At 40.0% G+C, this 17,952-nt stretch overlaps 1 protein-coding gene across 22 annotated transcripts in view; it reads left to right on the top strand.

The window, feature by feature from the left end:
- Positions 1 to 17,952, top strand: part of LOC138762153 (myosin-IIIb-like) — a 550,501-nt gene that overhangs the window by 191,096 nt on the left and 341,453 nt on the right. For all 22 annotated transcript variants that reach the window (XR_011356778.1, XR_011356777.1, XR_011356779.1 and 19 more), the window contains 3 exons: positions 1,478 to 1,631; positions 10,193 to 10,281; positions 11,148 to 11,277. Coding sequence is in view for 19 of the 22 variants with exons in the window: in XM_069935663.1 (XP_069791764.1) it covers positions 1,478 to 1,631; positions 10,193 to 10,281; positions 11,148 to 11,277 (373 nt within the window). In the remaining 3 variants the exon portion in view is untranslated. The remainder of the gene's footprint in view (positions 1 to 1,477; positions 1,632 to 10,192; positions 10,282 to 11,147; positions 11,278 to 17,952) is intronic.

The raw sequence follows: 17,952 nt of genomic DNA, 5'->3' as shown, positions 1-17,952 counted from the left end.
TCTGGACTTGGACGATAAACCACCACTGGGGGTGCTGTGAAGGGGAAGAAGGCCCAGAGCATGAGTCATGGTCTGGAGGACAGTTTAGAATGTTGGGATTTCAAAAAGGATGAACATTCCGAAGGCAGCTAGAAGGATCCGGACCAAGCCACTTGTTCCTCTCTCTGCAAGCAACATAAGAAGACTGCTTTGAATTTTGTGCTATCTCTCTCTTTCTCTCAAAGATCTTTTGGCTTCAGTTTACCAAACAAACTTAATTTTGTTTATGATCTTTGCTTCGGTTGAGATCGAAGTTTTGTGAGTCTTGTGTGTTTTGTGTCTAAGTTTTTCTGTGGGCTGGTTGGAAATATAACTTAGACTTTAATTAAATATGTTATATTTAGGCTGGGGAATTTATTAGTTTTACACTGTTATAGAAATTTGCATAGTAACCAGTGGGCATTGTTATAAAAGGGGGGATTTTGAATTAAAGTTTGAAGGTGATTTTTTTGTTAATAAAGTAATTGTTCATCTTTACCCCTGTGTGATATGCCTTCTTTGTGGTTGCTGGTTTGATCTTGTAACACTCATAAAGGATGAGCCCAGTTGCTATGAGTATCGTTGGGATGCCCGAACAGGATCTGTTCTTCCTCACAAACACAGCCCGTAGCCGCTTCGTACCTTCACTTCTTGTCAAGCGTACACAGATCCAGCAGGTAGTCATCAATGGTCTCTCTTAGCCGTTGGCGACATAGAGCGAGTCAGTGTCTCGCTAGGACCTCATTTTGTAACTTCAGGTACAGAAGTACATCGTCATATGTAGTGCAGACCCTGATGACTTCATTACCTTTTTTTCCTCCCCTCAAATTCATCGGTGTTGAAGATGTCTCTGGTTGCATTCAGGTAGGCCTTGAAGCAGTCTAGCCAGTATGTGAACTCCTCAGCCATGTCGAGGGACAAAGGATCTATCAGCAGCATTGAAGGCTTGAGTAGCACTTCCATCGTTTAGGCAATAAGCTAATAAAATTGTAGTGTGAATAAAAGCTCTCACGATTGGAGGGGGAACAAAGGTTTTTATTGGCTTATAAGTAAGGGTATGGCTTCACAGTAGTCTTTGGGTTTTGGGTTTAGGCGTGAAACCAGGGTTATATGGGAGCAGATGGGGCGGAGCCAGCCATCAGCAGAACACACTACCAGTGAATTCTAGATCAGTGCAAGGAAAAATTGGATATGTATATGGATGGGAGGGGAATGGAGGGTTATGGGCAGGGTGAGGTAGGTGAGATTAGAGGAGAGTACAGTATGGTGCAGACTAGAAGGCCAAAATGGCCTGTTTCTGTGCAGTAATTATATGGTTATACATGTTTACATGCTTTATCTGTGGATTTTTGTTATTATTTGCATGTTAAATATTGAGTATGATTCAAGAGTTTACAGTTTTGAGAGTGTTGTTGAGGGATAATTTAAAGTTCAATGTTTTGCTTTTGATCACTTCCAGACAGAATATCAAAATGAGGGAATTGAAGCTACAATTGTGGAATATCAGGATAATCGACCAATTCTGGACATGTTTCTTCAGAAACCAATGGGTTTATTGTCTTTGCTTGATGAAGAGAGTCGATTCCCAAAAGCTTCTGACCAGACACTCGTAGGTAAGAATGATATCAAATTCTTTGAGTGCACAAGGCCTTTGGCATAAAATATGTCCCAAGGTAAATCACAAAAATTAAAATAGATGCCAAACCAAGAAGGAAATTTGAGTGATGATTGGAGGAAGAGGAAAGGGAAGGAGTTTGAGAGGTTTCAGGAGGTCAACAAATGGTGCAGCAGAGGTTAAGGATAAGAAATGTAACATCAGGTTTTTAGACTTTCCCTTTTCATAGCCTACTTAATCATGAACAAATAAAAATTAATCTACTTCTTGTTGATTATATTATGTTGCCTTTCACTAACTCAAGGGTGTGGCCCAAGAGCAGTAAATGAATGGTGATTCCAGGACCAGTTTCCAAAAGCAATAGTATTTATCCTTAATGAAGGATTCTGACCCAAAAACAATCACTGAAACTGCTTGACCTGCTGAGTTCCTCCAGCTGATTGTTTTTGCTCCAGATTCCTCCAGCTATTGTCTCTTGTGTCTCCAATATTTTTTTCTCGGAGGACTGGATCTTGCGATTCAGAGATGCTGTTGAAGTCACCTCAGTAAATTACTGCAGGAAACACTTCAGATAAATAATTCTGTAGATAGAATGAACCCTAAACTGAATAGAAGGAACATCATTGAGGGTGATCTGCTTTAAAGTCATTGATGATGACCTCTTCGACATTTGTTGAGGCAATTTGATCAGGTGAGTTTCCTATCATGCTGCTTATCTGAGCCTTGCAGCTGGTGGAGATTTTAAAAACAAGCAGGTGAGTTTCTCACTTAGAGAATCCTGGCTATGTTTTGCTTTGGTTAACATTGTGTTTGTTTTATTGATTGAGTTTAACTTCAGCAATGATCCCAAAGGTGCAAAAATGGCTTACAGGACATAAAGTTGATTAATTGGTGGTACATTGTGCATTTAAGTGGCATAAGTAGTAGTAGTTGTTAACTAAAGCTGCTAAAAGTCTTATTGACAAAGGAGTTGTAAATGGTTTAGAATTGGCAGGGATAAATTTGATGGCTGTGTTTTGGGGCAAAATTGTATAATTTGAGCAAAATGCAGTTGCAGAATCATTGAAATGATAATATGTACTTTTGTAATTTTGTACTTAAATCTTGCTTGGAACAGATGGGAAGTCAACCTAGCTGACAAATGATGACTGGAAGGTGACATGCATCTGAATTTGTAATGCTCAACCCTGTTCATTAATCTGCACACTGCCTGGTACTGAAGGTGGGGGTTTGGGTGGAGGGAGGGTTGGGGGGGGGGGGGGGTGGGGTCGCATGGCTACAGCACCATGGGAGTTGAAATGTAAAATAATGATTAGTTGTTAATCTTGTATGAATCAAAGTTAAATTGCTAGTGAATTGTCAACAACTTTCACAAGGTTGAGAGAATAAAATGAAGGACATTGAAAATCACCATCTCGTCTGAAGTAGAAATAATTAGCCAGTAACTAGAGAGAAAGTGACAATAGCAATTAATCCATTGAAAAGTATTCAGAAAGAATATATTCAAAGTTATTTCCTTATGAGGTAATAAAATGATTTCAGTCCATATTCTGCAATGAATAGAATGATTGAATTAGCTTATTATGGTGTTACAAGCCCAGAGGACAGCAAAAACCAGCATCAACACAAATTTACCAAGACAATGATTACCTAAACAAAAATGTTTTTAATTTTCTTCATCCATAATAATATCATTATTTAACTTGTTCCTATTAACTTAACCTAACTTAGCCCCCTTCTAATTCTCACGCATGTATGTAATGTGTATGTGTTCAGGAAAGTTATTTATTTCACTGTTCAATCATTCACTTTTCACTTCTCCAAGTTCACTGGTATCAGGCAATTTTCCATACTGTGCACAGCATTAAACATTTATGATCTTCACCAGGCTTTGGTGTTTAACTTAAATTGTTACCACTCAGGAAGATCTTTGTTGGTTTCGAAAAGAGATATTCATTGTTCGTTGGACACACACACAAACTGATCTCCTTCAATCAGCCACTTCAGTGTCTTGCTGAAGAAACTTCCCCCCATTCGTGGGTTTTTCCAAAAGATAACCTCTTCATCCAGGTTACCACAAAGAGTTCTTCTTTTATTTCAGGAGAAACACATTAATCAGCCACAGGCTCTTGTAATTGATTACAAGGGTTTAGAACTTGGAACTCAAAATCCATCTTCAAATGGTATCTTTACCAAGTCTCCCAATTTGCAGCTGTTACCACAGAATTGCTCCAGAAAACCTGACTGTCTTTCTCTCTCTCTCCTCAAAGAATGGCATGTTTTTTCTCTCTGTTTGTAAAACCACATGACCCCTCTGAGAACAGCAGACTTCAACCAGAAATTTGGATCGCTGGCACCAGTTTAGCAATAAAAGATTAATCAGTTTCTCAGCCTGGGCATCTGTTCAAACATTTTGTTTCTTTTAAGACAATATTCCATTTCAATTCTACAACATCAGTTCAATTAACACGCACTTGTAAAGTCTTCACTGACACTCTTCATGGTTTCTGTAAAGTCAATGGCAGACATGGAGGACAAACTTAGGCATGGCTCTTAAATTTTAAATGAGATGTCTTTTGTGAAATGATAATGTCTCTTCTGGAATGTAAACTAATGCCTAAACCCCCACAATCTAACCTTACCCCTAAAGATATATTTTATTCTATAATTATATTAACTTATTCCATAACAATGATCCATTCTACATCTTGTTAAAGATACTATCAGATAGGTAATTAAAAAATGAAGTACATACCATTGGGAAGAATAAATTTGACTGGAAAAGTTACCCATTTCTAATTGGCCAAAGAGATGCTAAATTAAAGCATGGACTTGTAGGTTAAATAGAAGGGTAGTGTTACGAGCCCAGAGGACCCCAAAACTCAGCAGCAATAGATATTCACCAAGACTAATGATTACTTAAGCAAATGTTGCTTTTAATTATCTTCAAACTTGAAAACAGGATCAAACTTTAACTTAACTAACCTAACTTAACCTCCTTCTAATTTGAAGTGCACGTGTATGTAATGTGTATGTAAGTTCAGAAAAGCTCTTTGATTCACAGTCCAATCTCACTTCTCATTCCTCCAAGTTTACTGGTTGCAGGCAATTCTTATACTGTGCACAGAATTTAACATGTATAAAATTCACCAGGCTTTGGTGCTTAAAAGGTAAATGTTTACCGCTCAGGGTGGTTCTTTGTAGGTTTGCAGAGAGAGATTTGTTGTACCAGGATTTCCACATCATTAGTCACCTCAATGTCTTGCTGATGAAACTTGCCCCATCAGGGTTCTCCAGATGATAACCTCTTTCTTTCAGGTCACCACAGAGTGTCTTTTTATTTCCCTTATTTCAAATGAAACATTAGGCGTGAACCACAAGGGCTTTGACGAGGCTGAACTAAGCACTCACAACCTGTCTTCCAAAATGGGGTTTTCCACAAGCTTGCCAGCTTGTCCTGTTCCAGTTCCAGCTGCTGTTATTGACTGTAAAACTGAAGAACTGAATTCCCTCTCTCTCTCTCTCTCTCACAGAGAGAAAGCCTGTTTTACTCTCTCTGCTTGCAGAACCATATAACCCTCCTAGAACAGCAAGTTTTCTCCAGACAGCATGTGGCTCCGATGAGTTCTTCTATCTGTTGCTTTTTTGTAAACAACAATCCATTAGTGAAGTCTCTTGGGCACTCTCCAATGCTTTTGCAAAGGCTCTTGGCGCTGGCCTGTCTTAGCATAGTTCCAGTATTTTAAATAAGATCTGTTTTAAAGTGTTTGTATGTGACCTACACTAAAAGAACCTGCCCCAATTTACCTTACAAAATCATATCTATATATAATACAAACACAACATAATTTGTCTCAGTAGTGACTGTGAAAATTGAATGGTGCCATCAATACCTGCCCTAAAATTGGAAGAGCAAGCAGAAAGAACATGAGAGTAAGATAAAAGAATTATTATGAATAAGTTCTGAAATCTTCAGTCACTATGTTAAAAGAAAGAATGTAACTGAAGTGCATTATGGATACCTCAGAAATAGCCCATTTCCAAATAAAGGTAATTAATCAAAAATGTTTTTTTCTCCCATCTCAGGTGCTGCCTGAACTGGTATTTCAAGAATTTACTTTTTTTAAAAATTTGAGGCTTAAAAAACAAGATAGATCGCAGCGTTCAATAAGCCCAATAATGTAGCTTCCACAGCCATCACCTCATCTCTTTTCAAAAGGGACTCCTTCACAGGCTGTGTCGTCTGATCTTAAACTCTCCACTAGTGAAAAGCTCTTCCCTGTGTCTAATCTATCCAGGTCTTTCAATATTTGGTAGGAATCAATAAGATCCCCTCTCATTCTTCAAAACTATAGGTCCAGAATCATTAAATGCTCCTCAGACATTAACCCACTCATCCTCAGGATCATTTCCGTAAAAATTCTCTTGACCATCTTCAGTGCTAGCACATCCTTCCTTGGTCACAGAGACCAAAACTGTTCGTAATACTATATTTTAAAAGTGGTCTGACCAGCACCTTATAAAGCCCCAGCATTACATCCTTGTTTTTATATTCTAGAGCTCTTGAAATGAATGTTAATATTACATTTTGCCTTCATTCCTACTGACTCAAACTGCATTAAACTTTACAAAATCCAGATTTAGACTTCCAAGTCCGTTCTGACCTCCACTTTCTGAATTTTCTCCCCATTTAGAAAATAGTTGACACCTTTATTTCTTCTGCCTGAGTGCATGGCCATACACTTCCCTGCACTGTATTCCATCTGTCATTTCTTTGCCAATTCTCCTGACCTGTCCAAGTCCCTCTGCAGACTCCCCTGCTTCTTCAACACTGCCTACCATTCTAACTTCCTTATTATCATCCAAAACCATGGTCACAAAGCCATCAATTTCATCACCCAAAGCATTAACATAAAATGAAAAAAGTAGCAGACCCAACACCAACCCCTATGGAACACCACTAGTCATCTGCAGCCAGCCAGAAAAGGCCCCTTTAATTCCCACTCTCTGCCTTCTGTCAGTCAGCTAATCCAGTATCTTCCCTGTAATACAATGGGCTCTTACTTTTTAAATTTCCTTTGCTTTCTTTTATGTCACATCCCATCTAATGTCTTTTAAAATTGAGATATGTTCGGCATTTTCCATTCTACCCTGCTGAATGGATTACCATAGAACTTTAAATTTGTCAAAAAAAAAATCATCAGTCTGTCTAAATATTATGTTATGTAGGAATTTACCAAGACAATGGTTTTTTACAAAAATTTTTAAAAATTGATTATTAATAACATAACACTTCTTTCTTAACTCTAAACTTTACTAACTTAACCCCAGTATACACAAATGTATATATGTGTGGGTGTTAAAACCCAAACCATTACACTTTAAGCTTGATTCTGAAGAGATGATTTTAAAGTTCAGTCTCAAAAACATTTGTGTTGAAACTCAAATTCTTTATTGCTGTTCAAAAGCAGTTATGAAGTAAATGTGAAGCATCATTTAAAACTCACAAATTTCTTGTAGTGTTTTTTTCATTGAATTATTTCTTCATACGAATGATTTTCTCCAATTTCCCCTCTTTTGCATGGCTTCGGAATCTGTGTTCCGCACATTGATTTTGTTCTCTTTTCGAAGAGACAGAAAAGTGGCTATTTTCTTCCACGATGATTTCACAAACCCAGACAAGGGCTGAACAAAGTAACTATCTGAAAATGGATATATTTCAAATGCAAGATTACTTTTGTTTTCTTAATCAAAACTGACCATTTCCATCGACACAATGAGGCTGCCTGCTTTATCTTAAAGAGACATTCAGAAGTGGTTTTCGTCATTCAAAAGCCACTTATTCTGTATTCTCCTTTGACCAGGAGTAACATGTAACAGTACCTTTTCCAGCCTCTGTATCTTCAATCCTGTCTTCCTCACAGGGTGGTCAACTTCTGCTTTCACGTGCCTCTGGTTCAGTAATATGTTTCTCTGAAATGTCTCATCACATGACATTGCGACATCATTTCTGTCTTTGAAGTTCATTATGCCTTCTTCAAAAGTATGAATCATGAGCCAACAGACTCCAGTCTGTTTGCACAGGTCATTGAATCCAGAACTTACTTGAACAGCTGCCATCTCTCAGCTCCAAAAATGGCTTGCCATCTTCCATCTCAAAGAATTATGTGTGTGTCTGTGTGTGACCCTGTATCCAACTCACAAAATAACTTTACTAAGATATATATCATAACTAAAGATTAATAACACAATTTTGTCACAGTATTATAACTATTTTGTGTCTTGGTAAAGGTTCCCCATATATATTTTTTTTTTTAACAGTGAATGTTGGGTAATAGTTCCTTGCCTGTGCCTCCTTTCTCTCTTTTCTTGTGTAACATAGTGTTTCTTCTTTTCTTTCTTTGGTTTGGCTTCGCGGATGAAGATTTATGGAGGGGTATGCCCATTTCTGCTGCAGGCTCGTTGGTGACTGACAAGTCTGATGCGGGACAGGCAGGCACGGTTGCAGTGGTTGCAAGGGAAAATTGTTTGGTTGGGGTTGGGTGTTGGGTTTTTCCTCTTCTGTCTTTTGTCAGTGAGGTGGGCTCTGCGGTCTTCTTCAAAGGAGATTGCTGCCCGCCGAACTGTCATTATTTTATGTGCCTCCATGTTAAATGCCTTCTGAAAATTCAAATACCACACATCACCTGTATCAAGTCTGCTTGTTGTATTGTAACAGATTATATTATATTTTATATAGATATGTTTTAAAGGAGATAAATTGTGGCAGGCTTTTTAGTTAGGTCACACACAGCTACAAACATTTCAAAACAGATCTCATTTAAAATTCCTGAGCTCTGCTCAAGCCAGACAGTCCAGGCTAAAACTTTGAAGAATGCCTATAAGGACTTCACAAGTAGGTGTTAATTGGAGATGCTGTGGAGTAATTGCTTATTGTTTTTGGAAAGCAATAAATGAACGAACTCAGAGGATTGGGTCCAGTTTCTAGGAGGGTCATGTGGTTTTCTTTGAGTGAGAGAGAGAGAATTCAGTTCTACAGTTCAGCAGCAGCAGCTGGGATTGGAACTTGACAAGCTGGCAAGCTTGTGGAAAAACCCCATTTTGAAGAAGGGCTTTGAGTTCTTAGTTCAACCTGTTCAAAGACCTTGTGGTCCATACAAGAGGAGATGCTGGCTTGTATAATGTTTCACTTGAAATAAGGGAAACAAAAAGGACCTGAAAGAAAGAGGTTATCATCTGGAAAACCCTAATGGGGCAAGTTTCTTCGGCAAGACACTGAAGTGGTTGATTAGCAGGAATCAGTTGTGGGTCTCCAACAAGCAATAAATCTCTGTCTGAAAACCGATAAGAACCTTCCTGACTGGTAACCATTTAACTTTCTAGCATCAAAGCCTGGTGAACTTCATAAATGTTAAATTCTGTGCACAGTATAAGAATTGCCTGATACCAGTGAATTTGGAGGAGTGAAAAGTGAGATTGGACTGTGAATCAAAGAACTTTTCTGAACCTACACATATATTACACACACGTGCACTTATAATTAGAAGAGGGTTAAGTTAGGTTAAGCTAAGTTAATAGTAATAAGTTAAAGTTTGATCCTGTTTTCATGTTTAAATATAATTAAAAGCAACATTTGTTTTGGTGCATTTCTATTGCTGCTGGGTTTTGGGGTCCTCTGGGCTCATCCTTAAAGAACTTAATAAATATCCTTAAAGAACTCTAGCAAATCTATGAAACCAAATATATCTTTCATGAAAACACTTTGAAATTGTCTGATTACATTTAAGCTTCTCACAATAACTGACTTTTTTTTCCCTGGTTTACAGATTCTAAGTTCTTGGTAACAATTCTTGAGCTAAATAGGTCCAAAGAGACTGGCTTTTTTTTCATCCTGTCTTCTTGATCAATGGAGTCATGTTTGTCATTTTCTAAACCACTGCTATCTTCCCAAACCTCTGAGTTTTGGAAATCTTCCAACAAGTAGATTATCTGTCTCAACAATTGCTTCCATTAAAACCCTTGGCTACAGGCCGCTGGCACTTGGTGACAAGTCTACCATTAATCCTATGTTTTCTTAAATACTTTGTACCATCGACTAACAGCTACTTATCTTTGATTACACATCCAAATCTATAACCTCGGCTACCAAGAGGGATAAGTGAATATCACTACCTGAGTGTTTTCCCCTCCCATCTCACACCTCAACCTTCTTCTCAAGTTGCACAGATCATGATGGAAAACTTAATCTTTTCTTGGTATAAAAATCCTGGAACAGCCACCCAATAAAACTGTGGATGTACATTCATCAAAAGATGTGCAGCAGTTTAAATTGATGATCAAGAATTTTTTTAAGTAAACTTGCAAAATAATAATTTATACATGAATTAAAGAACTAAAAGAGTTTTAATCTAAATATCGGGACATTTTCATTGTTTACTATGGAAATATTGTAAAATTATTTGAAACTTACATTTTCATTAAGCCTCATCTTCATTCTTCTGCTGTGGGCATCCCGATAATGGTTGGAATATTAAACTCATTTACCTCCCGATTTTTCAGATAAATTTGAAGATAATCTGCAGACAAATTATTTTTGGAGACCAAAAGGCATGGAATTGTGCTTTGGTATTGAGCACTATGCTGGCAAGGTATGAACACCTCTTTAAATGAAAAGAATGTAATATTTGAAATTAATATATTCTTTATTACGATAAAACCCCTAGTATTCAGAATTCAAGCAACTGGCAGCCTCAAGCAACCAGCAAAACAATTGAGGAAAATAAATATAAATAAATGAAAATAAATTAATAGATAAAAATACCAATTTTAATTTTTGAAAGTAAATATTCTCTGAAGTAACGCAATAGCCTTTGGTGAAGATGGGAGCAAATATACAGCCAGCAGTGTGCCTTGGATGTGCTTTGCTCATAGCAGCTATTTGAATAAAGTTGTGGCCGAGGATGAAGAGCTGGCTGGTGCTGTTAACCATTGGAGTGACTTTCTTAAAGTGTCTTCTCCTTGCTTAGTAAGAGTTACTCAGGTCAGACTTTATCTGTAAACTTGGGGGAGGGGGAGCTTAATTATCTATAATGTTACTGTTCATCTTTTGGGCTGCTCTGTGGAGTGGGAGGAACCTGCAGATGCAGCGACGGTTAAATGTTTTTAAAGAATGTGACTGAAAATAAAGTAAAATTCTTAAAAAGTTTATATATTCATGAAAATGAAGTTTGTTCAGTGTAAGTATAGTATTGTTGACTTTTGATTTATAAACTGTTTATTCTTAATGCAGGTGTATTAGTTAGGCAGTAAGTCTTAAGCAACCAGAAAGTTAGCTGGCATCTACCAATCCCCATAGCTGCCAGATATAAGGGTTTTTACTGTATTGTAATTTTCTCATGATTAAATGAGGAATGCTATTATCATTTTAACATGTAAATCTTTTGTATGTACAATAATGTGCCAATAAAAAAATAGCAGTACTACACAAATGGAGTAATTCTTGATGTTTATACAGGTTCTTTATGATGCACGTGGTTTCCTTAAGAAAAATAGAGATACACTTCCTGCAGATATAGTAGTTGTGCTTAGGACATCAGAGAATAGATTGCTTCAACAACTCTTTTCTGGTCCACTAACTAAAACAGGTAGGAATGATCTTGAATATTCATTGTAGGTCACTATGATAATTGTTGCAAGTCCTTAATATGTTTAAACAAGCTTGGTGAAGACTTTATAACTTTTTGTGCTATTCCTCATGAATAATTATAAAATAAGTGATTTAGTTTTGTGAGAGTGATACGAGAGTTTATAAATAATAACAAAGAATAAGGACTGAATCTATAAATTCCTCTTGTTTAAAAATAGCCACAAAATATAAAATACCTTGAATATTTGAATAGTGAAATTCATTTGTGGGATATAAAGATGCCAGCATTTGAAGTAATTATCATGTGAACAAATACACAGACTCATTGTGGTTGAATATCAAAATACTGCTGCTGAAGAATATGTTGGAGGAATGAAAAGTTTGATAATATAAAAATAAATAAGAAAGCAAAATGAGAAGTTACCTAATGAAAATAATCCTCTGCTTAAGATGACAGTCTGAGTTTGATGCATTGATTTGTTTAAAATTAATTAAGATTCTTTGCACAAGTTGCTATATTTAAAATGACTTAAGTTTTTATATGAAAAATTGAAAAGTAACAACCAGTTTGGAATGGCTGATCCTTCAAAAATCCTTGTTTTTTTGACCAAGACAAACTATCAAAATATTCTGTCATTATTAAAAGCATTACAAAGTCAGGCATAATACATAATAAAAGGTGACCTCAGTGAAAATAATTATTGATGTCTTCAAACTGATTTTCAAGCATATCAGCTGAAATCAAAATCTAATACTCTTACGAAACAGACCAAAACTGAAAACATTCCTGATAAATTGTTGGTTAAAAAATGCTGGATTTAAACAAGAGTGCATGCAAATAACTGGATTTCCACTGAGCATTCCACTTGTACCTGAGCTCCAGCACGTGATAAGCATTGCACATTTTTAGAAGAGAAAAGCATCAACTAATATTTCATGCAAAAATAAGATTAGGTGGTGGATGTCTTTTGGTGCAGTATGGTGTTCAATAAGCATGGGGTTTCATCTGTGCCTGACATTCATTATGGTGGAAATCAAAGAACATTTGAAACAAGAAAGTATGCAGATAGTGTGATTGTTGTTAATGCACAAAAGTACTGGAGAAACTTGGTCATTGACGAAGGGCTCAGGCCTGAAATGTTGGTTATATATCTTTGCCTCCTATGGTCACTATGCGACCTGCTGAGTTTCTCCAACATGGACGGCAAGGTTAGTGTAGCGGTTAGTGCTACAATGTTTCAGCACCAGTGATTTTGTATGTTCGCCCCATGTCTGCATGGGTTTTCTCTTGTTTCCTCCCACCATTCAAAAACTTGCTCTTGGTTGATGGTCAATTGGGTGGCACGGGCTCGTGGGCTGAAAGGGCCTGTTACCATGCTGTAGGTCTAAATTAAAAAATTTAACACTTTTCTGAATTTTTATTAAGCATGATGAAATTGAAATGGAGAGACTTATGAAATTGAAATGGGGTGCTTTGAGGTAATGTTGGAGTTTGTGCTGAGGGTCAAGGTATGTATGACATTAACCTGGCAAGTTTATTTGTTTAGAGGAGTCTTGACAAGATAGTGTTGTCCTGGGAGTACCCAGTGATGGGTTCTCTTTAGAAGGAGATTTGCAACAGCAATGTCAAAAATCACCTGTGGACCCAATGGAGAAATCACATCAGGGACTCAAGGGTGACCAACATGAGGAAGTGGATTTTTAGAATTACACAAATTAAATAGAAATTATTTATACTGCATTTTACTCTGGAAATACATTTTCATCAGCACTTGTGTAGTTGAATTTGAAGGCGAGGGTTGCCAAATTTGCTCTTTAGAACCCCAGGAAAATGATCACAAGCAGGATCTTGGTAAAGAATAACTAGGAATCTCCTGCCAAATTGCTGGAGAAATAGATTGCAGATCTGTGATCCAACCTGAACCTGAAATAAACAACGTGAGCAGGTGTTCTCAGAGACAGGCCAAAATAAAATTTGTAACGTGATTCAAAGGTTCTGATTGCCGTGGCTTTAAATCTAAGTTTACTGTATACCATTCACGAGCAAATGAAGATTAGTTTGAAGCATCATTCACCTGATTCTCTCCATACAGATTATGGATGAAGTGTTGACTGAATAGTTCAAGCAGATGCTTGCAAGTTGAAACTGACTTAATATTTTTAATATTTCAAAACCTGTTGACTTGACTTTATTGTCCATTTTTTCTTCTCTAAAGTCAAATGGTTTAGTTAAAAATAGGCAGTATATTATGTGGTTATTCAGATAAGCACTGCAAAGTTATCCTTCCACAACCACAGAATAGCAATATAATTTACAAAGGTCAAATCTGAATTCCTACCATGTGGAACAGATTCTATAAAGCAGAGTATTAATACAGAGATTATTAATAATACTCTCAAAAGATATTCAACACCCTATATTGTAGATAGAAAATGGGATATAATTACAAATATTTTATAACCAACTAAAGAAGAACAATATTATTACTTTGTTGTGGAAAAGTATTCCATTCATTTGCGCAGAATTTTACATTTATGAAGTTCACCAGGCTTTGGTGCTTGAAAGGTAAATGGTTACCACTCAGGAAAATTCTTGTCAGTTTTCAGAGAGAGATTTGTTGCTTGTTGATTCCTTCTGATCAGCCACTTCAGTGTCTTGCCGAAGTAACTTGCCCCATCAGGGTTTTCCAGATGATAACCTCTTCTTCTGCAGGTCACCACAGAGTTCCTTTTGTTTCCCTTAATTCAAGTGAAACAGTCTAGCCAGCCATTTCCTCTTGATTTGACCACAAGGGTTTTCAACAGGCTGAACTCAGAACTCACAACCCGTCTTCAAAATGGGATTTCAATAAGCTGCCAGCTTTCCATAATTGCAGAAACCAGTTCTCTCTCTCTATTTCTTAGAGAGAGCTCTGGTTCTTCTATTTGCATCTTATAAAAACCTCTAGCAAGGCATTTTTTACAAAGGCACTGGGTCTAGAGTGTCTAGTCTGAGCAAAGCTTTTGCATTTTAAATGAGATATTTTGCAGTGTTTGTGTTTGTTTGTGACCTAACCCCCAACACTCTATCTCCTTCAAAAACATATAAAATATGATATAATCCATCACAATACTAATTAAGATGATGTTGTATTTCTTGGCACTGTTTATTAAAAAATTATTTCCAGCACATACTATACTACCCCAAAATTGTGCATAAACTGAGAAACTTTCCTTCATCTTATCCCGTAATCACTTTAGTGGATGCAGAAATGATTTAACTAACTTTATCTATAATGATATTTTTTCCCCAGACATAATAAAAGAGTCAACCAACTTGGATACAAGTTCTGTTTAGCTACAATTAATGAACAGACAGCTTCTAATTGCAACTGTTTGACTAGCTTTTTGGTAGTATACTTGTCATGAAAAAATATCTGTTAGCCCTTTCTCCTTCCCCCATCTTGTACCTAAACATCAAACACTCAATACATAACTGAGCAACCGAAGAGAAAAGAAGCATTTAGACATTAAAACATCCATAACACGGGAGTAACTTATGTTGGGGAGCTATGGGTCTGGCCCGATGCAATGGCCAGGAATTGTTCCCTGACTTTCACCGGTTGGACTGAGGTGGACCCCTCATTCCATCCCCCGCCCCCCAAAATTGAGGAAGCGTTGAGGCGGGCCTGACCCTGAGACAAAATTATATTTTTTCACAGCCATGCTCCAATATGGTTCAGGTATTGCTCCCAAATTTTTTGAAATGTGCCATACCTTAAACCAAATATATGTACCATAAATATTTGTGTATAATGCAACCCGTGTATAATGCGACCCCCCATTTTTTTAAGGGAAAAAGGGGAAAACATTTTACCCCCATGTATAATATGACCCCACCCTCATCCGCCAGAGTCGCGCTGCCGTCTCTCCGGCTGACCGCCCGCCTGAGTCGCGCTGCCGTCACCCCCCTCCCTCACCCGCTGAGTCACGTTGGCGTCTCTCACGACCCCCCCCTCCCCTCATCTGCCTGAGTTACGCTGCCGTCTCTCTGGCTGCTCACCCGCCCGCCTGAGTTGCGCTGGCGTCTCTCACGACCCTCCCCTCACCCAACAGAGTCGTGCTGGAGTCTCTCACGACCCACCCCTCCCCTCACCCGCCCAATTCACAATGTCATCTCTCACGACCTCCCCTCCCCTCGGCTGCCTGAGTCGCGCTGCAGCTCACCTCCCCTAGTTGTGCTGTCGCTTGCCCGCACAAGTCGCACTGCCACTCACCTGCAGAAATTTTTTTTTTAAATTTTACTCTCGAGTATAATGCGACCCCCCCCCCCTATTTTTGAGGGGAAAAAGGGGGAATTTTTTTTCGCATTTTACACAAATATTTACGGTAATTTTCTCCAGGGCAACACAAGCCTGCATCTCCTTGCTCCATTGCGAGAGTCGAACTTCCAGATAACCACTATGTACTTCCTGGCCACCAATGAGATAATTACAAATTGTATTTGGAATTTGGACAGCTTCATTGTAAGTCTTATGTTCATTATATTGCCCAACAGGAACAATTCAGGATCCTGTGGGAATTCCTTACCTATAATTTTCCCTAGGGCTTTGCCTAGTTCTGCCCAGAAGGGCCTCAAATTGGTACATGTTCAGATCGCATGCACAAAGGTTTCTGTCTCAATGATGCATCTAAAACACTTATCTGACAGCTCCAGCTTGGACCTGTTAATCCTTTGTGGTATCAGGTATATCTAGTGCAGGAAATTGGTTCGTGTGCCGTGGCCAAGCAAGCAGGGTCGTGGCAGCGAGGTCCTTGGGTCGTAGGTTTTATATCGGAGTGGCCTTCTCCTATGCAGGTTTCTTACCCGGGCTGGAGGGGTCTGCCTCCCCTCCTAGGTCGGTCCATACTGCCCGGACCGGGGCCGAGGCCGCCGCAGCTCTCCCTGTGCCCGGACTAGGGCCGCCGCCTCCAACTCTCTGCCCGGATCGGGGCCTCCGCCTGCCTCACTCGACTGAGGCCGGGGCCGCTGTCTCCTCCTTGCTCCTGCCCGGATCGGGGCCGCCGCCGCTTACCCTTCGCCCGGACCGGGGCCGGGGCCACCGCTGCTCTCTCTGTGCCCGGACTGGGGCCGCCGCCTCCCACTCTCTGCCTGGATCGGGGCCTCCGCCTGCCTCACTCGACCGAGGCCGGGGCCGCCATCTCCCCCTTGCTCCTGCCCGGATCGGGGCCGCCGCCGCCTACCCTTCGCCCGGACCGGGGCCGGGGCCGCCACCACCCCCTCCGTGCCCGGACTGGGGCCGCCGCCTCCCACTCTCTGCCTGGTTCGGGGCCTCCGCCTGCCTCACTCGCCCGAGGCCGGGGCCGCCGTCTCCCCCTTGCTCCTGCCCGGATCGGGGCCGCCGCCACCTACCCTTCTCCCGGACCGTGAAGAAAATATCATTAGCCAGTACGACAAGACACAAGAGAAACTTGTCCGTGAACTACTCTTTGCAGACGATGCCGCTTTAGTTGCCCATTCAGAGCCAGCTCTTCAGCGCTTGACGTCCTGCTTTGCGGAAACTGCCAAAATGTTTGGCCTGGAAGTCAGCCTGAAGAAAACTGAGGTCCTCCATCTGCCAGCTCCCCACCATGTCTACCAGCCCCCCCACATCTCCATCGGGCACACAAAACTCAAAACGGTCAACCAGTTTACCTATCTCGGCTGCACCATTTCATCAGATGCAAGGATCGACAATGAGATAGACAACAGACTCGCCAAGGCAAATAGCGCCTTTGGAAGACTACACAAAAGAGTCTGGAAAAACAACCAACTGAAAACCTCACAAAGATAAGCGTATACAGAGCCGTTGTCATACCCACACTCCTGTTCGGCTCTGAATCATGGGTCCTCTACCGGCATCACCTACGGCTCCTAGAATGCTTCCACCAGCGTCGTCTCCGCTCCATCCTCAACATCCATTGGAGCGCTTTCATCCCTAACGTCGAATTACTCGAGATGGCAGAGGTCGACAGCATTGAGTCCACGCTGCTGAAGATCCAGCTGCGCTGGGTGGGTCACGTCTCCAGAATGGAGGACCATCGCCTTCCCAAGATTGTGTTATATGGCGAGCTCTCCACTGGCCACCGTGACAGAGGTGCACCAAAGAAAAGGTACAAGGACTGCCTAAAGAAATCTCTTGGTGCCTGCCACATTGACCACCGCCAGTGGGCTGATATCGCCTCAAACCGTGCATCTTGGCGCCTCACAGTTTGGCGGGCAGCAACCTCCTTTGAAGAAGACCGCAGAGCCCACCTCACTGACAAAAGGCAAAGGAGGAAAAACCCAACACCCAACCCCAACCAACCAATTTTCCCCTGCAGCCGTGTCTGCCTGTCCCGCATCGGACTTGTCAGACACAAACGAGCCTGCAGCTGACGTGGACTTTTACCCCCTCCATAAATCTTCGAATCAAGATCTGTATGTCAGTGCACTTTGGTAGGGCTATAGTTGGACCCAATTTGTCCACAAAAATCATCTTATCTGAAGGTAGCAGTGGAATGTCTTATTTGATAAATCATACTTGTCCCTAAGCTGCTCAAATGACATCAGTTGTCCCTGCTCATAACAGTCCTGTAAGCATCTGATACCATTTCCACGCCAAGTGTCTAAGATCTTGTTATCTACCGTCAAAGGTATTAACTGGTTGGGAGT

This window comes from Narcine bancroftii, chromosome 4 (genome assembly GCF_036971445.1).
Source record: "Narcine bancroftii isolate sNarBan1 chromosome 4, sNarBan1.hap1, whole genome shotgun sequence".
Taxonomy (NCBI): domain Eukaryota; kingdom Metazoa; phylum Chordata; class Chondrichthyes; order Torpediniformes; family Narcinidae; genus Narcine; species Narcine bancroftii.
The sequence above is the reverse complement of the archived record's forward strand: the minus strand, read 5'-3'. Positions and strand labels throughout refer to the sequence as shown.